General features: G+C 37.9%; 5 protein-coding genes and 1 pseudogene across 5 annotated transcripts; 1 reads left to right on the plus strand and 5 right to left on the minus strand.

Annotated features, from left to right (window-relative positions):
• Positions 1–1,515: 1,515 nt before the first annotated feature.
• LOC18610982 (anthocyanidin 3-O-glucosyltransferase 5-like) lies at positions 1,516–3,255 on the minus strand. Its single transcript, XM_088804626.1, has one exon. The coding sequence runs from the start codon at positions 3,126–3,128 to the stop codon at positions 1,710–1,712; it is 1,419 nt and encodes a 472-aa protein (XP_088660752.1). The 5' UTR covers positions 3,129–3,255; the 3' UTR covers positions 1,516–1,709.
• Positions 3,256–6,569: 3,314 nt separating this feature from the next.
• LOC18610983 (anthocyanidin 3-O-glucosyltransferase 5-like) lies at positions 6,570–7,988 on the minus strand. Its single transcript, XM_018116698.2, has one exon. It carries the CDS (start codon positions 7,986–7,988, stop codon positions 6,570–6,572), a length of 1,419 nt encoding a protein of 472 aa, XP_017972187.2.
• Positions 7,989–9,605: 1,617 nt separating this feature from the next.
• LOC18610985 (anthocyanidin 3-O-glucosyltransferase 5-like) lies at positions 9,606–11,491 on the minus strand. The gene has a single exon (XM_018114263.2). It carries the CDS (start codon positions 11,167–11,169, stop codon positions 9,748–9,750), a length of 1,422 nt encoding a protein of 473 aa, XP_017969752.2. The 5' UTR covers positions 11,170–11,491; the 3' UTR covers positions 9,606–9,747.
• Positions 11,492–13,263: 1,772 nt separating this feature from the next.
• LOC18610986 (anthocyanidin 3-O-glucosyltransferase 5-like) lies at positions 13,264–14,932 on the minus strand (annotated as a pseudogene).
• A 2,751-nt stretch (positions 14,933–17,683) lies between these two features.
• On the minus strand, positions 17,684–19,992 carry BEH2 (BES1/BZR1 homolog 2). The gene is made up of 2 exons (XM_007046956.3): positions 19,505–19,992; positions 17,684–18,983 (listed from the first exon to the last, which is right to left on the minus strand). The coding sequence occupies exons 1-2, from the start codon at positions 19,721–19,723 to the stop codon at positions 18,240–18,242; spliced, it is 963 nt and encodes a 320-aa protein (XP_007047018.3). The 5' UTR covers positions 19,724–19,992; the 3' UTR covers positions 17,684–18,239.
• A 3,164-nt stretch (positions 19,993–23,156) lies between these two features.
• Positions 23,157–26,659, plus strand: LOC18610988 (Major facilitator superfamily protein). The gene is made up of 4 exons (XM_007046957.3): positions 23,157–23,683; positions 24,868–25,491; positions 25,640–25,815; positions 25,987–26,659. The coding sequence occupies exons 1-4, from the start codon at positions 23,601–23,603 to the stop codon at positions 26,583–26,585; spliced, it is 1,482 nt and encodes a 493-aa protein (XP_007047019.3). The 5' UTR covers positions 23,157–23,600; the 3' UTR covers positions 26,586–26,659.
• The last annotated feature ends 537 nt before the right edge of the window (positions 26,660–27,196 follow it).

Raw genomic sequence — 27,196 nt, forward strand, 5'->3', positions numbered from 1 at the left:
TTAGTTTTTTGAATGGATTGATCTAAAAATTTTAAAATTGAGAACTGATAAAAAAATCAGTTGAACCAATTAAGTCAAACCGTTTTACCCCAATTACATTTAGTTTGGATGAATAATTAATCTAGTTTGGCTTTGCTCATCGCTAATAAATACATGCATGAAAAATAGCCAATTCAAGCATTAATCCCTAAATTCCTTGGCAATGATTCATAATCTCAATCCTTAATTCCAGCTGTGACTGAAATATATCGAATCCGCATGCATTGCATCATCAATCTAATTAATCACACCGTATAATTAGTAATTTTTCCTTAATAATCTTACTAGGTTATGTTCCAAGCTAGCATTGGAGGGGGTGGTGCCATGGGGCAATTAAAAGTTTAACATAAATTCTTAATACAAATTGGCATTAAAATGTGTGCAAAGCCCACACCTTCTTTTTCTCAATCAAATAAAGGTACAATTTTGCTTTAAGTTATATTCAAAACAGCAAATAATTACCACTACGTATGATTTATCTTAGATCTATGCCAAATTTAGCTAGCGAAGACATTAACCTCTCTAAGAGCCTGCACAAAAAACAATATCACCGATATTTTTTGTCAAGTTATCAATTTCATTTAACAAACCATTTGTTCACTAGTTAGGTTTTAGAAACTTGTTTAGTTTGAACTTTTCTACCCACTTGTCCACTAAATTAATTTTCCCTTAGATATATGTATCAAAGTTGAATTTTTCTTGATTTTCCAAGTATTAATCTTTAATTTTTTTCGTACAAGCCTTTACTTTTTATGAATGTATGTATGTACAAATCTTTATTTTTAAAAATAACATGGCATTAAATTTTGTTTTATGTTTTGTATGATAATTGCATGTAGTCTTAAATAAAAATATGTACACAACAATAAAAACTTAAGAAACAAAATTGAGAGAGTATTATAATTATATAAAATAGTATAAACTAAGTACCTTACCTAGTTATAGTTCTTTTAATATCTCATAATAAGGTTTGTACTTTTCATCTAATTTTTGCTAGGTTTCTTAAAATAGTTTAATTTTCAACCTTTCTACCCCCTCGTCCACTCAATTAATTCAACAATAAGACATTTTTTTCTCAATCCAAAACGATGAACAAAAGGCCTAAATAGCAATCTTAATGACCATCAAATCACAAAGTTTGAGTCTTATATTCAAAGAGAGCCAAAGAAACTTCCAAAAATAGTACCATATATATAGCGGAGGCCGATGGGAGAGGGTCCAGTGGGGCCCCTGCCCCCTTTCCAAAAATTTTAAAATTTTAGTTTTTTTTTTTATTTTTTTTAAATTTTATAATTTTATCCATATAAACATTGAAGATATATATATATATATTTGTTGAATTTCAAGAATCCAGTTTAACCCTTTGTGATTCATAGAAATATGATTATTATATGTGCGATTTCACGATTTTGACTATCACCCAAACTCACTTATTATTGTTTTTACATGCTTTTATTCGAAAAGCATAAATATCGATTTAATAAAAAATAAAAGATTTTCACCATTAAAAACAATATCATTTCTTGCAATCTATATAAATAAAAAATTAACATCACATCATAAGAAATTGTAATCTTCACAATTTCCCACACATATAATAGTAATACTATAATTTTTTTTTTTGTTTTTAAGAGACACGACCAAATGCAATTCAAATGATAGAGAAAAGATTAACACATTGCTTGAGCCAATGCTTTCCAAGAAGAACCATTCCTAGTCCAAGCTCTTTCTGCGCTCAATTTCAGCTCCTTGACTCTAGCCCTCATTGCACGACCTTCATCATCCACCATTATCTTTCTTACCAACATCTTTATCTCCTCCCTCCCCACAATTCCCTTTGATGGCAATATTTTCGATCGCACAGCTATTCTCAGCCCCTCTGCCAACATTGTAGCATTCAGTTTCTGCTCTGCGTACAAGGGCCAAGCGATCATCGGCACCCCATTCATGATACTTTCTAAGGTTGAGTTCCAGCCACAGTGCGAGAAAAATCCTCCTACAGATGGGTGGCTTAAAATTTCAACTTGTGGAGCCCAATCTGAGACTACCAACCCCAGATTTTGGGTCCGGCCCAAGAATCCTTCAGGCAAAAAGCTTAGTTTGTCGTTGCTGCTGCCACTCCCAACACTGAAAAATGAGCCATCACCGGATTTTACAGCTGGTGTTCGAACCACCCAAATGAACCTCTGTCGGCTTAGCTCTAAACCCCATGCCAACTCCCTCATTTGCTCGTTTGACAGCATCCCTCCACTCCCAAACGATACAAAAAGCACAGATACACTCGGTTGCTTGTCTAACCAATCAAATAGTAGCTTTTTGCTTGAGTGATCGACTGCTCCGATCGGCCTTATCATTGGCCCAACCGGATAGATTGGCACCTTGCTGATACGACCCAGGAGCTTATTATCTCTCAAAGCAGCAAGTGTTTCAGGCTCCAGTTCCTCCCATGTGCTAACCAAAATCCCATCAGCCATTAGAATATTCATGCCCATATGTACGTACTCTGCATATTGTTGATCCGATCGGCACATCATTGGATCGACTACATCTTCAGGTTGAACGGGCCTGCATCCAGGGATAAACAGAGCTTCTTTCTCATCAACATACTCTCCTTTCACCACCTCATCTAATCTTGGAAGATATATAGTCAGTGCGAGAAACCATGCATGCGAGGGGATGAAAACAAACTTTGGAATCTTAAAGTCATCAGCAAACCCTAAAGATTCAGTTCCGAATAAATCAACTATAAGGACAGTTGGAGGGTATTTCAAAGCAGAGATTGCAGATGAAAGAGCTGGCCTAATTTCACGCATTAGAACTGCTATTCGTGTAACCACAGCAGCGTCAGCATCAACAAGGTCGGAGATATTGGCTGGTGGGAGCCTGATGACTTCACAGAGCTCCGGGCTCATGGAGGATTGGAGGACCTGTGATTCTGCTGCTGCTGTCAGAGAGGAAACAACAAAGATTGTAACCTTGAAATTATTGACAGTCACCAGGCGCTTTCCAAGCTCCAGGACTGGGATGAGGTGGCCTAGGCCAGGGCTTGATAGTAGCACAGCGTGAGCCTTAGCGTTTCTGCCCTCCATATCTGAAACTAAAGCAAAGCAAGAGGATCAAAGAAAAATGGGAAATTATAAGGCTAAAAAGAAAGACTGAAATCTTATTTTAAATCTTAAAAGTAGCATAAATAAAAGAACTATAACCATGAAGTTGTATCTAAAGCATGCCCATCTCAATTATATCATGATGTCTTTTCACTTTTCATCTCTGTGGACGTGTGTACGGGACTAGTTTGGTGATCAATCAAAATTTTCTGATGAAATTGGCGTGAGTGGTGGAGAATTCTTATGTGATAGAATCCTTCCTTGACTGTCCCCGCCTGATTGGCTGTCCTTTTAGCAACATTTACTCCTCGTACTAGAGGCTGCTGAAGTCATTTAAATTGTAGCTACCCCACTGCTCACGGGCACGAAAAGTTCCTTTTGCTGATTTGCACTATCAATGGAATTTTCTTCAATCCTCTTGGAACACAAGATTCCAATTTCACAAAAAATAATGTAAACTAAAGTTGCTTTGTAGGTCTTTAGTTCATCATTGTTTTTTGTGAAAATTCAGTAATGGTTCTCATCTGGCTGGGATACAAACAAGTTTCCGGTATGTTATTTTCACAGTCCTGAAGTAACATCTTTGAATCGTTGCACCAAAATAAGTACCCAAACATCTATACAAAAGAGTTGGATTCCTTGGACTCTATTGCCTGCCAGTAACCCTTCCTGACAAACAGAGTTCAATAAATAAGTCCAGAAATTATCAAGGCCCAAAGGGAAGAACAGAGAAGAAGAACAACAGAATGAAGCTCGGGGCCAAGGAGAAGGAAGCTGGACAAGAATCGTACAGTGCACTGTTTCAATTTAAGAGAGCATAAAGGATACGCAGCACCTACACTAAAATAGTGTTTGGTACAAGTGAAGTGAGAACATATTTTTTATAATGTATCCAATTAAATTATATTACAGTATTTGTTTTGTAATAAATTATTGTAATATAAAATTGCAATTACAATCATATTACAGTCAAGAGATGTAATGTGATTGCAATACAAAACCAATGCAATTATATTATATTACATACTGTAATATTATTAAAGATATTTACCTCTCAATTTTATTATTTTATTAAAATTTTTTGTAATGTTATAATTAAAATAAAAATATTAAAATAAAATGTATAATATAAAAAATTATATTAAAGAAATAAAAATAAAATATATAAGATTAATAAGATATAAAAATAAAATATATGATATTAAAAATATATTTAAGAGTTGATTTTATATAAAACTTAATAATAAAAAATACAAATATATTAAACTTACATTTTAATAAATAAGGATAATTTTAAAAATTAACATTACGTTTTTAACAAAGTATTTGTAAATCAATCGCTATAATGTTATCTTTATTCTATTTTGATCATTATTTTACTTATATACTAAACACTATTATGTTATTTTTCTCACAATTACATTATCTGTAATCATATTATATTGTAAAGTACCAAATATCATCAAAATAAAACACACCATTTCACTAATTAAGATTTAAAAGTTAGTTAGTTACTTTAAATTTGTACAGTTAGCCTATATACTTGATTAATTAGCCGTTGCCCAATGTATATAAGACTGTTTTCTCTGCAATGAATCAGAAAACTTTTCCACAAAAATTCATGCGCCGTTTTAACATTTTCTTTCATATTAGTCACTTCCTACTAACAAACTCAAAAGATAACTCCTGTACCTGCCATAAAGACACCGATATCATCAATAAATCCCTAACCAAGGCAAAATGCATCAGATCAAACCACCTCATATTCTTTCTCTGTACATGCATGAGAGTACAAAAACACAAGAGATCACTTACGACAGCGGCCAAATTCCACCAAAAGAAGTTCCTCCTTGCATAGGCAATCTCCTTCAACAGGACCCCCACAGAAGGGGCGGGTATCTCAAAAAATCTAGGAAAAGAAAAGAACAATTTCGAAATTGCTCCTCAACTCCCAATAAAGAATCTCAGCTAAAAAACTCATCATAACACCCAGAAAAAGCACATACGAGGCTGCCCCAGCACATTGATGCAGCAACATATAAACAACGAATTAAAGGAGAAGAGGAAGTATTCCTGTAATCCGAACAAAGCACTACCATGAACCTTGTGTCCCTTCACCAAAGGTCGTCAAAAACAGTCCTTACGACCTCACGTACCTCCTCTCATTCCTCATTATCATTAACGTTAAGGAGATCAATTTGGCGTTTGACCCCTCCTTTATTAGGCTGTCAACGAGTTGATTCCTTTCCCTCAAAATGTGGTTGACCTCCCATTTGTTAACCCCCTTTTTAAGCTTTTCAATATGCAAGATCCACCTCCAGAACTTCCAAGGGGCTCCTTCCGGTTTATTTACCCATTTCACAGCATTTTTTGAGTTGCTTTTATCACTGACGAGTGAGATGTGGCCTACTTAGACGCTGAGAAAATAAGGAGCGCTTCTCTTATGGCTCTAACTTCAGCAAGGCTAGAGTCTCCAACCACAATGGATTTGGAAAACAGAATTCTGATCTGTCCATTTTCTCTCGCAAAACCCCACCAATTCTCGCCTCATCGGGACACCTTTGGGTAACCCCATCGAAATTAAACTTCATTTCTCCACGTGCCGGCTCGCACCAACTTTCCACAATCCTATCCTTTTTGGCCAATCTCATCACAATCTCCCAGATGGATTTTTGTACGTATCAATAACAGTCCCATACTCAATAAATCACCTAGGTTTAGCTTACATAGCAACTCTTAACTTGCTCACTTTATACACTTGGTTGACATCCCAAAGCATCTCTCTAAACACCATGTCATTTCTATGGAACCACACTGACCTTATGATTACATAAAACCACAATATCCAAACTTTTTGATCTCCTTGTTTTAGCTCACCATTATGAGTAAGAAAGAAATCACATATTGTTTAATAAAATTCGAAAGTAATTATCTCTTGGGTGCGTAATGAATAGTTTAGATTATAAGATAAGTGGTACATTTTGTCTTTAAAAAAAAGATAAATGATACATGTTTAATGAGATTTGATAATTTTAGAATATTTATTGAGAATATTACTTTTTTGTATACTTTTTACAAATCTAATATTTTTGTAGATTTTTTTTGTTAAATTTGAAAAGATAGAAATGTTTTATGTTTGGTGGTAAATTGAATTTGAATTTTTACGTTTCTTTATAGGGTGCTGAACTATAATTTAAATTTCAATGTTCAATTACTGTTAGGTTTTTGCTTTAAAAAAAAAAAAAAAAAACTGTTAGGTTTTTGGCTGTTTTTGTGTCAGGACCACTATTTTGTATAAGTTTTGATATTAATAATTTTTTTTTTATTTTTTATAGAAGATTTTGAACTCGCAATTAAAGGTAAAATTATTGCATAATCTTAGAGACTATCGACCATCTCTGTTCACTACTCTCTTCTGAGTTCTTAGGTACATTGTTTCACCATTTCAGCTAGTGCATTATACGAAGAACCACCCTGGCTCCATGCTTTCTCTGCACTAAGTTTTAGCTCTTTAACTCTGCCTCTTATTTTGCCCCCTTCTTCATCCACAAATATTTTCTTAACCATCGTCTCGATTTCCTCCCTCCCCACAACACCCTTGGATGGTAACGTTTTCGATCGAACAGCTATGCCAAGCTCCTCCGTCAACATCGTAGCATTCATTCTCTGCTCAGCGTACAGCGGCCAAGCGATCATTGGCAATCCATTGCTGATACATTCCATTGCCGAATTCCACCCACAATGTGTGAAAAATCCCCCGCACGACGGATGGCTCAAGATTTCCACCTGCGGAGCCCATTGTGGAACCACCAGACCCTTCCCGTGGGTTCGAGACATGAAACCTTCGGGTAAGTAAGTTGACGTATCATTAACGTCGAACCCAAACTTGGGAACGGACCCAATTCCAGTTTTTGTTGTGGGTGGACGCACTACCCAAATAAACCTTTGTTGGCTCAACTCTAAACCCCAAGCCAGTTCTGTCATTTGCTCGAGTGATAGCGCTCCCATGCTTCCAAAAGATATATACAGTACAGATTCATTTGGCTGCTTGTCCAGCCACCCAGATAGCTCGCTCTTTGATCCGACAGCTCCCTCTGCGGTCACTGGGCCGATGGGGAAAATTGGTGCCTTGGCAACACTTCCCAAGAGCTTATCATCCCTCAAAGCTGCTAGGGTTGTGGGCTGCAGCTCCTCCCATGTATTCACCAAAATTCCATCAGCCTTTGGAATCTCTGTAGCCATACGTATGAGCTCAAGATAATTATTTTTAGTTTGGACCAACATAGGATCTGGCAAATCTTCTGGTCGAACCGGGGTGCAACCTGGAAGAACAAATGGTTCCTTCTGATCATCATCTCCAAGCTCTCCTCCTACATTCTTATCTAATATTGGAACATATAAGAATAACGCAAGATACCATGCATGAGAGCTCATGTAAACAAATTTAGGAATCTTAAGCTCATCAGCAATCCCTAAACAATCAACTGCATAAACATGAGCAACGAGAGCAGTTGGAGGAGTCTCCAACGCACATATTGCAGACCGGAAAGCTGGCTCGCTAACACGAACCACCGCTGGAAGCGACGCGAGTCCCGTCTGGCCAGGGCTAATAAGGCCAGAAATGTCTGCTGGAGGCAGTTGGATGACATCAAAGAGCTTTTCACTTTGAGCAGATTGCACCATCCGTGATATTGTTGCTGCAGATCCAAGAAAAGACGTGACAAAGGTTGTTACTTTCACGTTTTGGTAAGTGACGAGACGTTTTCCCAGCTCAACCATAGGCGTAAGGTGAGCCGGGGAGGATAGTAAGGCAACGTGAGGCTTTGTGTTTGAGAACTCCATAGATAAAATCTATCAATGATTGAGAAGAAACAGAAATTCTTTCTTTTGGACAATAAGTTGCGAGATAAGAAACGAAAATGGAGTATGAACCTTATATCTAGAGAGAAAACTAAATGGTAAAATCGAAGAGTGGCTAAGGGAAGAACACAACGTTTCGAACAGTGGCATAGTTGGTGGCCAACTGGCCATGCATGAATCCAAACTAATTTATGGAAATAACTAAACTCAAATCCGGGGATTTCCTTATGTCCTTTTTTAAGTAATGAATCCGACATACTTGTATATAGAAAGATAAACCTCAAATTTATTTCCTTATATAATTTGTCAAATACATTATTATTTACAGTAACACTGGATCTTTACTAATTTTGTAGAATTATATATACATTCCACATTCATTGAGTGCAGTCTACCAAAACCTTATCTCATCCTTGATATTAGAGCTAACATATGAATCAAAAATTTCCCATTCAATACAACAGAGGTTAAGGCAACCTCTCCCCAGTTTTAATTTCAATGGGAAGTTCGCCATATCTTCAGGGAAGCAAATCAACAAGCCGATTATTTAGCGAAAACAGGGATAAGAAGGGGGGATAATCTGCTTAACATCTGGGGGGAGCTTTGAACAATAATGACAGAACCTGACGAGGGTTCTGCGGCCTCTCAGGGATTTAAGGATGCTTGCTGGATTGTGTGCAGAAGGTGTTATCCCCATGGGTGGTTGGTGTCTATCCTTTTTGTCGGTTGGTTCACTGAGGGGCTCTTGTCACGGGGCTGTGCTGCCTAAAGCCTTTCATTTTGACGCTTCTAGGCTGTTCCTTGATAGCTTTTACCTTCACTCTGCTGATGGTCTGAATTTCTAATGTGCACTTAGAGTGTCTTTTCCCTTCTTCGTGGCTGCTTGGGTCGTTTCTTCTCGACTTATAGATTGATTTTTGTGGCTGAGTCTCGTTTTATAGGTAGCCTCTGCCTTGGCTTTGAGCAAAATGCTCTGTTTTTGTGTAGTTTTGATAGATTTCTTTCCTGGTTATGCTACCACTTCCCTTGAGGAGCAGACCACTTTTGAAATATGTACAGAAGTCCTCAACTCCATCAAAGCTGTTATGCCGCGTTGGTGAAGAGATAAAATAAAATCACTTTTCAAAAAAAAAGAAAACAGACAAAAACAGTGTGTTGCAATCAAAGGAGCCAAGCACCGAACCCACATTTCAATGAAACAGAAAATAAAACCAATAAACACCTACTATCGCCCCCCTTCCCCTCCCCAGAGCTCATAGACTGTACTATCCACGTTGGGGATCCTCTGTTTGTACCCATTTAACAGCATTGTGGGAATCACGTTCCACCTCAATGCCGTGAAGATTGAGAAGTCCTTTCCAATGGCTACCAATTCAGCGGTATTTAGAATATCACCCCTTCTTCATTTTCTCATTGCATAAAAAGTAAGGTGCTATTTGATAAATTAAAAAATAAATAACTATTGAAAAATTAAGTATATTAGATTTATTATAGTACTTAAATATGGTTTGACCTATGAATTAAACTAAAGGGGAGGTAGAAATTAACACTGTTTAGAAAGGATGGAAAGAAGTTTCTAGAAATCAAGGCGAGGTAGACTGAAAAAAATGCATATGCATTTATAGGTAGAATGGAAGAACAACTTGATTTCATAAATTAATCTTGCCTTTCTAATCGACGCTAAACACTTTTAACATAAAACAGAGTTATATTAATGCAAACTACTGCATCAACGTGTCAACTACCGGCTCTTCTGACAATGTTTTACCATTTCATGCAGTGCCTCGTACGATGAACCACCATGACTCCAAGCTTTGTCTGCACCGAGTTTTAGTTCTTTGACCCTGCCTCTTATCTTCCGTCCTTCTTCATCTACGAATATTTTTCTAACCATCGTCGCTACCTCTTCCCTCCCGACGACACCCTTGGATGGTATTGTTTGTGATCGAACAGCTATGCCAAGCTCTTCTGTTAACAACGTAGCATTCATTCTTTGCTCAGCGTACAACGGCCAAGCGATCATTGGCAATCCGTTAATGATACATTCTATGGCTGAATTCCAACCGCAATGGGTGAAAAATCCACCGCACGATGGATGGCTCAAGATTTGCACTTGCGGAGCCCAATGGGGAACCACCACCCCCCTGTCTCGGGTCCGAGAAATGAAACCTTCAGGAACGTAACTTGACATATCGTCAGCGTTGTGCCCAAACTTGGGGGCGGATCCACTCCCTGTTTTAGCCATAGGTGGACGGACTACCCAGATAAATCTTTGCTGGGTCAACTCTAAACCCCAAGATAATTCAGTCATTTGCTCTACTGATAGCCCTCCCATGCTTCCGAAAGATATATAAAGCACAGATCCACTCGGCTGCTTGTCTAGCCAGTAAAATAACTCGCTCTTTAACCCGGCAGTTCCTTCCGTGGCTATTGGGCCAATTGGGAAAATTGGTGCCTTAACAATACTTCCCAACAGCTGATAATCCCTCAAAGCTGCTAGTGTTTTTGGCTGCAGTTCCTCCCATGTGTTCACTAAAATACCATCAACCTTTGGGAAATCCAAACCTATTTGAAGGAATTCAAGATAATCTTTTTTAGTTTGGACTATCATTGGATCTGGCAAATCTTCTGGTCGAACCGGAGTGCAACCTGGAAGAAGAAAAGGTTCTTTCTTATCAGCATACTCTCCTCCAACCTCCTCATCCAGGACTGGAGTATATAAAATCAGTGCAAGATACCATGCGTGAGAGCTCGTGTAAACATATTTTGGAATCTTAAGTTCATCAGCAATCTTTAAACACTCGATTGCATAAACATGAGCAATTAGAGCAGTTGGAGGAGTCTCTAGAGCAGATATGGCAGACAGGAAAGCTGGTTTGGTTACGCGCACCCCGGACACAACCGCAGTAAGACCGGTATGGCCGGGTTCAACGAGACCAGAAATGTCAGCTGGAGGAAGTTGGATGACATCAAAGAGTTCAGTTTTGGGGATAGATCCGATGGTTTTTGATACAGCTGCTGCTGCTTTAACAAAGCAAGAGACAAAGACTGTTACTTTTACGGATTGGCAGGTGACAAGGCGTTTGCCAAGCTCAATGGTAGGCGTGGGGTGAGCAGGGGAGGATAGTAACACTAGATGGGGATTTTTGTTTGACAGAACCATTTCTAAAAGAAAAATCTACCAAGTATTTTAAGAGAAGAACAGGAATTTGATGATTTCAGTCATGAAATTTTAAAAATGAATTCTGTCTCTGCTCTAATATAAAGGAACAAGACTTGACTGACGGAAAAGGATCAGATGAATAACGGGCATGAGATGGTCAGGGGCGGATAGTAATACTAGATGAGGCTTTGTGTTTGATTGGTCCATAGTTGTAGAGATCTAAAACTTTAGGAGAGCTTTCTGCTTAGGAGGTATTTAAGAACGAAAAGAATATGCAACCAACTATCCTTTGGTTTGGTTAAATGATCGGTGTATATTGTTTCTACTAAGAAAGAAAGATACTTTTCTCTAGAGGGCTATAGCAACTACTCAGGGATCAAGGAAAGGAGCACCACAAATTATGAAAGCTTGTGGGAATTCCAGGGTAAATAAGAGCAGCTTTCACCATTCACCAATGGTGATCAAACTGGACACGTAGCAGGTGAAGGACTGACAAAATATCATTACCAAAACAAAGCTACTGATAAAGTTTACCCTTTCTTTGTGAGAAACCAGACGAGGCTCTTAGGATTTGCTCCTTTTATTTTCTTTCGAGCAATAATTGCTTACAGCCAAAATCTATTCTGATATTAGTCGATTTGAATTAAGAAGTTTAAGGTTTTCAAGATTATGGTTGAAAAGTTTATTTGAATCAATAAATCCAAGTCAAAGGTTAGTATCAGATAGCAGCAACAATATGAGAAGTAAATTGCAAAATTTGCCCTTCTATGTCTCAAGTTGCAATTATCATCTTAAATTTTGAAACTTTTCTAATTATCTCTAGTCCTCTTCTTGTGGATGGTTTGCTTACATTTGCAACATTCGAGGGAATGTTGTAATTCATCTATAGGTTAAGGGGATAAGAGACAAAGTGAAAAATAAAAAATTGAAACCAATTACTCAAAAAGAACATATTTTTATAACTTTTTTTCTCCTCAAAAAGTATTGAGACTCATTACTCTAGATGGGGAGGGGAGGATAGTAACACTAGATGGGGCTTTTTCTTTGACAGAACCATAGCTAAAAAAAAAATCTACCAAGTCTTTTAGAAGATAATATTAGTCCCCTTGGTTTTGTTTAATGTGTCTTGAATATTTGTGCTTAGTTGATTTGGTTCAAGAGGGTTATGAATGGCTTTACGAATGTATAGAATTTTGAGATTAAGTCGTTAAGGAATGCTGGCTGAGGCTCCAAGGATGTGTATTGAGCTGTGGGCTTTTTTCTTTTGATTTTTGTTGTAAGTGAGGGGAAGTCTTATGAGGGAGTAGTGGAGTTTTCAGTAGGGGTGTTGCTTCCATTACTCCTGGGTTTTGATTTTGTTGCAGATGTACCCTGTAAAGGAATGCTTCATTCCGGTTATTTATGGAAGTTAACCTATGCTTTTAAAAAAAAAAAAATACTTCTCTTTCTTGCAGGAATTTATTGATTTCAGTCACGGATTTTAAAAATGAGCTCTACTGGACTGACAGATAAGCAGATGAATAATAAACGCATTAACTTAATTTACTGCCATTTTCTTTACTGTTTTCAATACTCTACAGATGGGTAGCTGGTGTCTATTAAAGTTAAGGATAATAACAATTAAGGAGACTAGTGTAAAAAGCTTACGCATTAATGATTTCAAATTTTTTTGGTGACAACAGCAGAGCATTTAAATTGAGGGTTTTTTTTAATTTTGTTTTGTGTCGGCCATGCCCATCTTTTGATTTGAGGTTTAAATCACCACATTAGTAGGTGCAGAACTAGTTGAATGAAATGTTCGCAAACCCCAATCTTCCATTCAACCTTTTGAAGGTCTGGTTGAATTAGGGCTACTCTTCCTCTTCTTTTCTTTTGAAGGACTGGTGGGCAAGTTGCCTACATTTGCCAAAGCCAATTGTGGCTCAAATCAGTTGTCATTCCTGGCAATGTCCGTGCCTGTGATGATATATGAACCCATTTGGTTGGCTAGAGATATTTCGGCTTGGGCTCGACCCCATCAGGATCTATTGGAGGAAGATCTGTTAATTGTAGAAGATGACAATCTGCTGCTGGTTATGGGTCCGTCGGCTCTAATTAATCGGCACAACGAAGAACATGTTTAAATTTTATTGATAATACGCAAAACTAAAAGCATGGAAGCAGGAGGAATTATTTATTCCATGAACCGCCATTTCAGCTACAGGCTTTTCTGGCGGTGTTTCACCATTTCAGCTAGTGCATTATAACAGGAACCGCCTGTACTCCAAGCTGTCTCCGCACCAAGTTTCAGCTCCTTAACTCTGGCCCTCATTTGACGCCCTGCATCATCCACAAATATTTTTCTCACCATCTTCTATATCTCGTCCCTCCCCACAACACCCGTGGAAGGTAATGTTTGTGATCGAACAGCTATGCCAAGCTCTTCTGTCAGCAACTAGCATTCATCCTCTGCTCAGCGTACATTGGCCAAGCGATCATCGGTAATCCATTGGTGATGCATTCTATGGCGGAATTCCAACCACAATGTGTAAAAAACCCTCCGCATGATGGATGGCTCAAGATTTCCACCTGCGGAGCCCATTGTGGAACAACCTGTCCCCGGTCCCGGGTCCTGGAAATGAACCCTTCTGGCAAGTAACTTGACATATCATCACTAGCGTTCCCAACCTTGAGACCCGAGCCGCCTCCTGATTTTTGGGTCGGTGGACGCACTACCCAGATGATCTTTGCTGGCTCAACTCTAAACCCCAAGCTAATTCCGTCATTTGCTCAAGTGAGAGCCCTCCCATACTTCAAAAAGATATGTAAAGTACAGAGTCAGTCGGTTGCTTGTCCAGCCAGTCAAATAACTCGCTCCTTAATGCTGCAGAACCCTCTGAATTTATTGGGCCGATTGGGAATACTGGTGCCTTAGCAACGCTACCCAGAGGTTACCATCTCTCAAAGAGGCTAGTGTTTTAGGCTGCAGTTCTTCCCATGTGTTCACCAAAATCCCATCAGCCTTTGTAATTTCCATACCTATTTTCAGGTATTCATAATAATTTGCTTTGGTTCGGAAGAGCATCGGATCAGGCAAATCTTCTGCTCGAATCGGCGAGCAACCTGGAAGAGCAAATGATTCTTTCTTATCAACATACTCTCCTTCCACTTCCTTGTCCAGGACCGCAGTGTACATGATCAGAGCAAGAAACCACGCATTTGTGGAGACAAAAACATATTTTGGAATCTTAAGCTCATCCGCAATTCGTAAACACTCTATTGCAAAAACATGAACGATGAGAGCAGTCGGAGGAGTCTCCAAAGCGGATATAGCAACCTGAAAAGCTGGCCTGACTACACGCACAGCGGCGGAAAGTGATGGAATCTCCTGATCCCCGGGGTAACAAGGTTGAAATTGTGAAATCCAACATCTCACGATGTGATTTATATAACAATTCAAATTCGTTACTATTAATAACTTGAACTTAAATTTTTAAAAATTATGTGATTGTTACAAAAAATGTCGGCTGGTGAGAGATGGATGACATCAAAGAGTTTTGTGGTCAGCGCAGATTCGACCATCCGCGATTCCGCTGCAGCTGATTGGACGAAAGAAGCAACAAAAATTGTTACTGTAACGTCCCGGCAAGTAACAAGGCGTTTGCCAAGCTCAATAACGGGCATGAGATGAGCTGGGGCGGATAGTAATACTAGATGAGGCTTTGTGTTTGATTGCTCCATAGTTTTAGAAATCTAAAACTTAAGGATTGCTTTCTGCTTGAGATGTATTAACCAACTACCCTTTGGTTTGGGTTAATGATCGGTGTATATTGTTTCTACTCAGAAAGAAAGATACCTTTTTCTAGAGAGAGCTATAGCTACTGCCCAGGGGTGAGGAAAGGAGCACCACTAATTATGAAAGCTTGTGGGGATTTCCAGAGTAAGGGCAAGGACATTGGGCCTAGCTTTCAGTATTCCGAATGGTGATCAAGTGCGATAGCAGGTGAAGGACTGACAAAAGATCATCACCAAAACAAAGCTACTGTTAAAGCTAACCTTTTCTTTGTGATAAAGCGGACAGGGCTCTCAGGATTTGCACCTCCTTTTTATGTTTGATAAAACAATTGATTTTTCTTCTGAGCAATTATTGCTTACAGCCCAAACGGATTCTGCACGCCGCACTTTTACTTCAGATATTAGTTTATTTGAATCAATAAATCCAACTCAAAAATTACTATCAGATATCAGCAACAATATGAGAGGAAAATTGCTAAATTTGCCCTTGTTATGTCTCAAGTTGCAATAATCATCTTAAATTTTGAAACTTTTATAATTATCTCTAGTCCTCTTCTTATGAATGGTTTACAACTCGAATGTTGTAATTCCTTTATAGGTTAAAGGGCTAAGTGACCAAAGAGACAAAGGAATGGTAGAAAAGGAATGCAACTTTAATAGAAAGCGGGAGACATGGGTATGACAAGTATGCCCTTGGGCTACCTAACTCAACGCACTGCAACACTGAAAGATACAGTACATTGCATTGGAATGAGAAATACTGACACAATTTCTTATTTTTTCACCATTCGAAAAGGATGTTTCCTTTCTCCTCTGCTCAACCACAATCATAGTTCATTAATATATAATACTAGAGTGTATTCCATTCTATGCGTTCAAGATACAATTATTTTATATATAAATAAAATTTAAAATTATTTATATTAATAATAAAAACAATTATTTAAAACAAATGATGAATTACTGTATCATTTACAAATATGAAATTATATTGTAATCTGTCAAGTTAACTTATAGATTATTACCGTATTGAAAACACAGATAAAAATTCACAAATTATACTATTTTTCCTCTTAAAAACAAAGTAAGTTGAAAAATTAAACATATATTAATTTGTTACATGCAAAAAAAGTTTAAAGTGAAAACAAAAGTAATAAAAATAGTAAAAAACTTAGAGATTTGGTTCAAAAGATAAATAACTTGAGATAAAAAAAAAAAGAAACAGAAGAAGAAAAACAAAGAAAATGAGGAAGAAAGGAATGAAGAGAAAAACTAAAGCGAAAAAACTAAAGATGAAAGGGACAAACAATTCTAGGAAGAGAAACCCAAAGAAACCTTGTAAAATTAAAATAATACTAATCAATTGCATTCCTAAAAATTAATCACAAAACCATATCAATTTAAAAAACAAAAAAATTTATATATAAAAAAGACTCATAGGTAGTTCATATTTGCTTATATGACATTTATTTCTAAAAAAAGATAAATTGTAAATTTAATCAATAAAAAAATTAAACAATTATAAAAAGAATAACAAAAAAAAAAAAGAAAAAAATTAAACAAATTTCAAAACTCACTAAATCTGTAATTTGATAATAGTCTATCAATATGGTTTCATTAATATACAATTATAAAGTGAATAGTTGACTAATATTACATTTTGTAAAAATACACTTATTTATGATATTTTTGAATATTCAAAAAGTAACAAAAAAATATCAAATGAATTGAAAGATAAACATATAGCAAAATAATAATGATCAACATGTAAATTAAGGAATATATTTATAATAAATAACATATTCTTACTAAAAAGATAATTAAAAATAAGCTTATTATAAGATAAGATGAATAATAGGTAAAAGAAGTCAATAATTGATATAACTTGAGTAAAAGTGTAATTAGATTATTATCTACAATAGAAAATATAACCATACACCTAATTATATAAAATAAAAACTAAAAAAAGAATTAAAAAAAATTAGATGACAGACTTCTAATTCTTGTGTGGAAATAATAATATTATAAGAATAAACCCCTCTCTTGCCTACAAGACCTAGAGGACAAGCCTGGCCCGAGACAGGCTTGGACTAGAGCTCGAAGACTAGGCAGACCAGGCTTTGAAATACAATCCCAAGGGACCGGTTTGGTTGGACCCAAAAAGTACCCTATTTCAGGCTGGACCATGTTGATAAGAATTGATAGCATCCTAGCCGATTAACATTTTTTTGTAACTTTTTTCCTCAAAAAGTATCTAATTAACGACTCGAGTTTGGGTTGGCCACTCTTAGCTAAGATAAATCACCAAGAAAAAAAAAAGAAGAATTAAATTGAAGGGACAACGGCCACATTGCCAGGGCCTTTTCTGGTCTTAGCCAAACTATTTAATAATTGACAAAAGAAGTTATTGAATTGGTTTGGTACATTACAACATCAGACGTGACACAGATCACATGCCAACATGAACATACACCTTCACGTGGAAGGGGACCCTCGTTGGGGTTTTTCCATTGTAAGATGCCCTTTGAAGTTTGACCTTGGCAACCCCAAAACACTGCACAAATTTCAGTAAACATTTGGTTTTGAGCTAGAAGCCAAATATTTTAGACAACAGAGAATGGGCCTACCCCAATCAATCCCCCACAGATAATCACTTTTGTTTCAGTTCAATTGTCATATCATTGCTTATGCTAATCCTAGACTAAATTCAATGGAGAAAAAAAAAGAATCAAAGGATCAATTGCCAAAGAAGATTTATCTAGTAGTAGTGAGTAAACATAGTACTAACTAGCCTTACAAATTCTGAGTTTGTGTTTTTCTTCAAAGGATAGATAAATCCTTGATTTACAAAGTAGAAAATGAGCACAATCTCTCTATCTGAGAAATAGAATTCTATCAACCATATGATAAATGAAGAAATTATAAGAAAATTGTGAACATAAACATTGGAGGGGAAACATATTTTTATATAAACCCCTAAACTCGGTTCAGTCTTCCTTTCATACCACTTGAAGATTGAACTATCCCGTAGTGTCCTCCAGTAGAGCAGCCTGGAATCAAATGCAATAGGCTTAAACTTTTTTTAGACTTGTAAAAGTCTCCCTGAGCTCAAAACTGTACAAATGTGAAAGAGATAGGTCACTGTAAGTAATGGAATGATGATCTTCTGAGCAATGTAAGAACTCAATGGAGGCTTCAAATATGGCACACGAAACAACTCACTAAGAAACCGAGCAATATTGAGAATGCACAAAGAACCCATGTTCTAGAGGAAAGGTTAATTTCCTAACGGAAGCTTATGCACAGGTCTTACTAGTCCCTAGTGTAAGTTCCAGATCATCAACCCCAATCTCATGTATTCTCTCACCCTCCCAAGGTTTTACTCTACCATTCTCAAATTCAAACTCGGAGCCTCTCCCAATCTCTGTTACTGTTCCCCAGGTCACCCCTCCATGCCCTGTGACACCATCCTGGAGAGGATTCTGTTGAACCACCCTTTTCACAAGATTAAAAGTAGGTGAAGGAGGAGCTGCTACTGCTGCAGCTGCTGTGGATGCCACTGTCTGAAAACTCACCCAGCGGCCAGAATCCACAGTTGAGGCATCAGACTCATCACATTCTGGAATTGTTGCTGGTGTCTTGTGACGCCGCCTTGTGGGGCTAGAAGGGGCTGAGGTAGCGAAAAGAGGGTGGCGACATGAGTTTAGGGAGCCATTAGAAAGGGACTCCCAGTCAGCTTTGGGCTTAGATCCTCTCGAAGTTGGGGAAGAAAGTGGTGGTGTCACAGGAGCACTATTGGATATTCTAAGAGGAGGGAGATTGTTAGGGATAGCTGCAATGTTGCGGAGGAATGGAAGAAGGTAGGTTGAGGGATTTGCATCGAACCGAGTTGGGCTCGGGCATAAGGAGGAGGAGGGGCTGGCATGGTAGGAAGGTACAGGACTTGGGAAAGATGAGGACTGTGGACTTGGTTGAATAGATGAACATGCACTGATGTTTGTTGAGGCCCCTGCAAGTTCAGACAGGGGTGGCTTGCATCCCTGCATCAATCAAAGCCATTACAAAAAGGAATTACGAAAAATATAATCCAATTATATTGATAAAGCAACAAACACTAGTTAAAAGAATACAAAGATCAGCAATCATTTTTGTTAGTACTATTACATTACCAAGATCTATTTCTATCAATAATACAAGGAAAATCTTGATCAGGGTCTTAGAACAAAGGAGTATTATAACAAGATTAGAGAAAAAGTAGAATACTTTCATGTAATTTGGTTTAAGTACAAAAAAAAAATCAAAAGAGTTGAGAAGCAAATAAAGGTTTGGCAGATCAAGCAAAAGTACAAAAGAACCAGAATTCCAACAAATTCAAACGACAAACACATCAAAAGTATACCGGATCAAAACAAGTTAAACACAATAACAGATCAGTAGAAACCTGTTTCAGAACAACTATCAAAATAAAAATTCGACATAAAAACAATGCATGCATGTAGATCTACAAGTGTGAAAAGAACAAAACCCAGAAATCTAAACGGAAAAAAAAAAAGAAGCAAACCTTGCGATAAGTGGTACCATCCTCTTCAACGATCCAACCAGCCTCAGCACAAAGGGCTTTCAAGACCTCGTTGTTGTCACAATGTTTAGGAAGCTTGTAGTTGCCTTGAGCTCGTAGCCCGGTGTATATCTTTGCAGCTATAGCTCTTCTTCTCCTCTCTCTCCTCTTGTTATTCTCCCTTTCTTTCCATGTCGGTAATCTCCCTGCTGCCCCCGTCATACTTTTTTCCTTCTTTCTCTTGCAGCGAACCGACCTTTGCCCCTTTTTTTTTTTTGTTTCAACCTGTATTTTCTTGAAGAAGAAGACAAAGAGAGCTTTGCATTAAGGAGAGAAATGGGCAAAGTCCAAAGAGAGACACGCAGGGTACAAGTCCCTCTCCCCCTTTCACGAGGATATTGCTTTCTCTATCTTTGAAAGTTTTGTTTGTTCAAGAGGAGAGAAAACGCTTTTGCACTGCTGCTTCCTTAGATTCTCTCTCCCTCTATCCGTCGCCCTTTCTTTTCTGTTTTCACACTTATATGAAAAAAGTACCCTTATATTCAGAAAAAGTGATAATAAAACCAATCTTCTTAAAATCTTAAAAAAAAGAGGTAAATTATTGTATTTTGTGTTTTCAGCATGCCAATGGGGCCTTCGGCCTAAGACTATAGGGTAGCATGGTCTGCGTATTAGTAAATTAATTATTAGCCTAATCAAAGCTGAACTCAGTAGAGAAAAACTTGAAACTGCTTGCCTTGCATGCCACATGGAGGGCTGTTTTTGTAAGGGCTTTTCTCTTCAATTTTTGGTTTGGGGGAAAGAGGAAAGGGCCAGAATTTGGTGAATCTATGACCTCACCTCCTGCTTTCAGAAATGATTGTCATCTGTCAGTTATTCCTGAAAAAAGTTTTTCAAAGGACTGACCATTTGGAAGTTGTATTCTCTTTCTTTTTTAACCTTATCTTCGTAAGAGTCACTGTGTTTTTTTATTTGTGATCTTTGTTAATCACATAATAAAAATGGGAAAAGGGTTTGTACCAAGAAATGGATAATACTTTTAGAGATGGCTGGAGCTAAAATGATAGCCACAAAGGCTTACAAGAAAAAAAAAAAAAAGACCAGTCAAAACCTTGGTTTCTCACAAACTTTCCATGAATGAATTTTGGTTGTATTAGACTTGGTAATAGGGCAGACACAGCAATGTCTCCCACACTGGGGCCGGAGAAATGGGTAGCCTCCATTATTGACAAGGATAATATTGTTGCAATTACACCCCACGCCCCCCCGCCCCGGCCCCCCCCCCCCCCCCCCCCCCCCCCCCCCCCCCCATCCCCCTCCCTTTCATCTTAACCTTTTTTCTTGATTTTCTCTTTATTTCTATTCATACAAATTAATGTTTATATTCAAAATAAATAAAAAAAAGGGGTTATGGTCTAGTGATTTGACGGTGATAAAAGCTATCAGAGATTTTGAGAGATACATTTGCTTGTATTAAAAAATTGCCCAAGAGAGATGATTAGAAAGGGTAGATGCCATCTCTCCGGTAATTGAGGTAGCTGGCTACTGACGTGATGATCAGATTAAACGGAACAGATGTGGACAAACAGCGATCTCAGAGGAGTGGGACCCCCTTTGGACAATAGCTTTTAGCGGGGTCGATCTGCTCCACACGTGCGACACAGAAATCTGTATATTTATTATATTTATTTGCTTAATAAATAAAAGTAGTAAACGACCCTATCCCCCGGCTGGGGACCGACCTCTCTTCGACGTGTCCAACCATTGCTTGGAACGCGTGAAAGTGGTCCCATGTTTTTCTCCCTTGTTTTTTTAAATTTATTTATAGGAATCGGACCCACGGTTTCGCTCAGCCCGTAGCCAACGACTCCGTGACTAATAAAATGAAATCGGTATTTATTTGCAAATGTCTAATGAAGATGAGTTCTTTTTTTTGGGGGGAAGGGCCGGGGGGGTGAATAGGGAAATGCGTGGCTTAGGGCACGTGCGGTTCCAGCTAAGCTTAAAAGGGGGAGGAACGACAAGAGGGGGCTGTAGCTGGCAACACCATGAAATCAACGAGACTTGCCCCACGTGCGGGGGGAGAGAGGCGTGCCTTTGGCGGGTCTTTTTGCTGGGGACCACCTCGGCTTTTTTGTCTTGTTGTTCGGAGAGAAAGGGCTGGCTGCTCAAAGCTCTCTCTCACCAGGGTCTTCATTGGTAGGAGAGAGCACGTGGGGGTTCATTGCTCCAAAAGCATTTTCCTAGCACTTGATTTCCCCCCCCCCGCCCGATTTTTCTATTAACCCTGCTTAACTTGCCCCTTTGGCCTTCTTTCAAAACCACCAACTATTCGTATTTATCTCATTGCAAAAGAATTAATCAAAATCATTTGTTATCGATACAATATCATTGCTTCATTAGTGGCCCAATAGCAATGGCAGTTGCTTTAGCTTTACATGTTTCTTCTTCAATGTGAATTAGATCATGAAATGTTTGATGAATATAGTAATGTTTAGAGTTTGTAAAAGTAGCAGTGTTAAACAATGGTTTGGTCTTGTGATTAATGATCAATCCATGAAGTTGCCAAGGGAGACATCCCCACCGCATAAATTCAAAGTGGCCCTACGAAAGACTTTTGGATCTAGACGGCTTTAGCTCACGTGGGGAAGATGTCAGCCAATTCCAATTTCTACGAGGCTGACGTTTTAATCACGGTGCTTTAGACTTTTTTTAATTGATAATCAAGTGATCATGGAGTCGTCTTAAAGGAATATTAGGACTAATCTAATCCAAATTCTCGAATACATTAGCATCATCTCATATAATAATATCCAATATTATTTTACAATATCTATTTTAATTAAACCATTTCTATTTCTTCGTCAAGCATAATCTGTCTGATCTTTACTCACTATTTTGTTCATCGTAGTGCACTGCACGTGTCAATAGAGTTGCTCCGTAAGGATGAAACAAACTCACTCGAAGGCCCAACTAAAACTTGCTTGGAGAAAAAGGGCCATCTATTGGTGGCGAAAGGTTAAGGGGTTTGGGTGACATTTGGACTATGATGAAAGGGCAGAAAGTAGCCCAAATTCTTATATTTGGAATCAAAAGGGTCAGCCCATTGGGTTAAAAATGTACCATGTATGCCCTCTTGACACTCGTTTACCCACGGGGTCCCATTCTGTCCAATCATATAGAGGATTAATCTCCATTCTCCACCGATCCCAAGCCGATCAAAAGAGAAATGACATTATCGAAAAGAAAAGATTCTATAAGTTTTAGTACAACACATCATTGTAAAATGATTATCATAAACAAAAATATAATTTTCAATAAAAAAAAATCTCGATTTCGGAGTATTGAAATAATTACAATTGAATGGTCTCGGTCTTAAATATCTCGAGAACAAAGTCTTTTTTTAAAAATAGCAAAGTATTTATCTAATTGTCGAATTTTTTTTTTTACTTAAAATTTGTTGGAGTGATTAATAACAAAAATTTCTAACTGTTAATATGTCATAAATATGACTAGGAATATTTGGCAGTCTCTCCATTTATTTTAATTAATAAATAACGTCCAAAATAAAATAAAATAAAATTATTCATGGAGAGCAAAATTTTCGGACACGTTTTAAGGAAGGTCAAAAGACGGGAAAAACACAACCTCGGAAACAGGGTACCCACGTATCCTGGAATTTTAAGCTTAAATTCTGACACCAACTCCGCTATCCAAGCCTTGGCTTAGATCCCATGAAACTAGCCATTGACATGAAGCCACGATGCTTCGTGGCGCGCAACCTTGTCGAAAGCAACCTCTTGCTATTCCGGCTGACTAACCAACTTTAACTTCCTTGGTTGTTCCAATCAAAAGGATTTTAAAGAGATTGGGTTCTTTGACTTATCTGTTAATTTTAGTATATTCAACGTTATGATTATCATTAATTAATTGAAATATATATCTTGCTTGATTTGAATATTCTTTTTTGGGGTAATTCCTGATGAGTCCCTGGATGGCCCTTTTGTTTCAACGAGGCAAGTGGGTGGTGTTCCAGATCCACCATAGAAGCTGGAAACACAGTTTTCCAGGATTTTAGCGGGTTGTCTTTATTTTTTTTATGGGCTTAAATCGAAGCCATTCAAGATTTTCTGCTGCCCTCCGACCGAAGCCTTTGTTTCATAAACATCTTCAAGCCATGAAGTGAGTTTCGATTCAAATCTTTGTTTTTTGTTTTCCTTTTTCTGATTACTGAATCGCTTATTATTTGATTGTTTGTTGATTATGGATCTGGGTACTCATTTTTCTGTTATTATTATCCGAAATAAAGTACAGTAAAAGCAAATGAAGTAACAGTCCATGCTTTAGAAGGAGTTTTTTTCTTTTTTGCCTCTTCTTTTCCGTGTGGGATATAGCTCTTGACATCAATATTTTCCCTATGGGAAATTGATTTTTACCTGAAATTTGTTACTATTTTTGGTTGCTTTTATAAGTTATGCTCTATCATCATTCAGAATTGATGTCTGTGTATAACAGACTGCGAAAAAGCAATTTCAGCTTTCGCAGAAAACTACTGAGCCAAAGAATAATGTCATTATCTGATTGTGGTTTTGTCATGGGTGTATTGGTTTCCATGATAGTTGCTATGTGGTTCCCAATTTGATGTTTATGTCTAAACTATGCTTGAGACATCACTTACATTGCTGCTCCTTAAGTACTTTCAAATAGGTGGACTTGGATAATTATAATTCTCTGCTGGATTCGTGCAACATAAGTCTCGGCCGTTGTCTTACTGATTTGGATTTTGGTCTGAAACTCTTAATGGACCAGAATTTCCTGTCTGTGAACTTAGATGAAGGAATTTATTTGAATAGAATGCCTTGCCTCCTATTTTGAGGTATCCTTGTCAAAGGATAATATATCCTTCTTAGGAAGCTATTTCCTTGTTTAGGAAATCTAGCCAATGAAGGCCATGACTTCCTCTTTTTGAATTTTCTATGGAGGCTAGCATAATTTTCCTACATTTCGGTTAGTTGCCAAAGAATGCATCTTCAAGTGTTGGTATTTGTAGAAGGTGCCCAAATGGGAAGTTTACTGGTGCTACACACAATTCTTGGTATTTCTATAGCTATCATACTTAACTTGAGATATGTATGTAATTATTGCATGGACCATATCTGATTTAGCTAAAATGTTAGAGTGCTTTGAAGTGTCATATGGTCATAGTATTACAAACTTTCAATCCTTAGAGATGTTACTTTTATCTTTTTTGTGCCTGTTGTAGCATACATGTGTGCAAATGTAAAATATTAGCAATGCTTTCTCCTTTTCTATGTGTTTACCTTGTTGGAAATGCTTAATTTTCTATTGATGATACTATTTCACAGAGCAAGAAGGGTTTTCGGTGTTTCTCTTTCTCTCCTTCTCATCAACTTGGCTGCCATTATGGAGCGTGCTGATGAAAATCTCCTTCCATCTGTATACAAAGAAGTTAGTGAAGCTTTCAATGCTGGGCCATCTGATCTTGGGTATCTCACCTTCATAAGGAACTTTGTGCAGGGATTGGCATCTCCTTTGACAGGTGTACTTGTAATTAACTATGACCGCCCTACAGTTCTTGCAATAGGCACTTTGTGCTGGGCATTATCAACTGCTGCAGTGGGTGCAAGCCAGCAATTTCTGCAGGTTGCACTCTGGAGAGCAGTTAATGGCTTTGGACTGGCAATTGTAATACCAGCACTTCAGTCTTTCATTGCTGATAGTTACACGGATGGTGTGAGAGGGGCTGGATTTGGGTTGCTAAGCTTTGTTGGTACCTTGGGTGGCATTGGGGGTGGTGTTGTTGCAACAATAATGGCGGGTCAGCAGTTCTGGGGTATGCCTGGATGGCGTTGTGCCTTCATTCTGATGGCAACTTTAAGTTCATTGATTGGGTTCCTTGTGTTCCTATTTGTCGTTGATCCAAGGAAAACAGTTGGTGTCAATCATGATGCTGCTAATAGTTTTGATAGGTACTGATTGCTTGTTCAAAGTTTTGTGGTTTCATTTCTATTTCAGTTTCTTACCACGGTTAAATGCATTCATCGTAACCTTTCCAATTCAATGATAGTTTTACTGTTCAAAATATCATGTTGGTGACACGGCTGCTTTTTGTTGTAGGGATGAGTTGATAGAGAAAGGGAATACTGGTGCATCATCTGTCTGGTTTGAGTCTTGGATGGCCACAAGAGCTGTTATAAAAGTTCCAACATTTCAGATAATTGTCTTGCAGGGAATTGTTGGTTCACTACCATGGACTGCCATGGTATTCTTTACCATGTGGTTTGAACTAATTGGTAAGTACAGATACAAGTTCCAATATCTCTTGCAATAATAGATGGAAATGTGGACGTCTTTATTTTCTTTAAACATAAGAATGGAAATGGTTGACTGCTATATAATTTGCCCTGTCAATTGTCATAGCAGAAGAATGATCGCTTCGAGTCTTTGTTTTCCTTGTTTCCTAGGTTTTGATCATAATTCTACGGCAGCACTGCTAAGTCTTTTTGCCATCGGATGCGCAATGGGATCCTTTCTCGGCGGGTTAATAGCAGATAAAATATCACAAATCTACCCTCATTCTGGCCGTATCATGTGTGCGCAATTCAGCGCCTTCATGGGCATCCCATTCTCATGGTTCCTTCTGAAAGTGATCCCACAATCAGTGAGCAGCTATTACACCTTCGCTGTCACCCTCTTTCTGATGGGCTTAACCATCAGTTGGAATGCAACGGCTGCAAATGGTCCAATGTTTGCCGAAGTTGTCCCTGCTAAACATCGGACCATGATCTATGCATTTGATCGTGCATTCGAAGGATCGTTTTCTTCTTTTGCTGCTCCCTTGGTGGGTATCCTGTCGGAGCAAATGTTTGGTTATGATTCGAAATCTATTGATCCGATCAATGGGTCTCCGCGCGAGGCATTTGCGCTGTCTAGAGGGCTTCTGGCGATGATGGCAATTCCTTTTGGTTTGTGCTCTTTGTTTTACACGCCTTTATACAAAATTTTTAGGCGAGACCGTGACAATGTTAGATTAGCCAATTTGAAAGAGGAAGAGATGATTTAAGTTTGAGTCTCATTTACAACGTGAATACTCTATGTTACTTTATGAGAAATAGAATTCTGAATTTCATTATACAATGAAGCAGGTCTGTATGATCTTGCTTCTAGCCCATGGTGCTCAACCAGCTTATCAAGAAAGTCATTGCTATGCTGCTCATTAAGCAAAATTGACAGCAATAATTTCTTGCAAACAGGAAACCAAATCAAATGAAACACATTGCTTGCCAACACCAGGAGGACAACCATTGTTGCTTGATAAGCCCTGTTTCTCTATTAGCAGCCCTGGTTGGGTTGATAAGCACGTGGTATCCTGTCGACTAAGAAGGCAAGATTAATTGACCAAACAAGAACTTCATGTTGAACATGCAAAATGCAACATGAAAATGATACTTCTAATGACAAGTCTAACTCCTTATAGTTCAGGAATCACTTAGATTAATGGATCAATGAATTGCCCATGGTTCACTAGACATCGGATATCCCAGCATAAGTTTAAAAAACAAAGACGTCATCATTTTCTTCCTCAGAGAAAGAGAGGCAGCGAAGGAAGAATGTACTATTCTAGGCCAGTGCATAAAATCTAGCCTATCCTAGTTCCACATTAAGACAGATATA

Source organism: Theobroma cacao, chromosome 1, assembly GCF_053813885.1.
Source record: "Theobroma cacao isolate CCN51 chromosome 1, ASM5381388v1, whole genome shotgun sequence".
Lineage (NCBI taxonomy): Eukaryota > Viridiplantae > Streptophyta > Magnoliopsida > Malvales > Malvaceae > Theobroma > Theobroma cacao.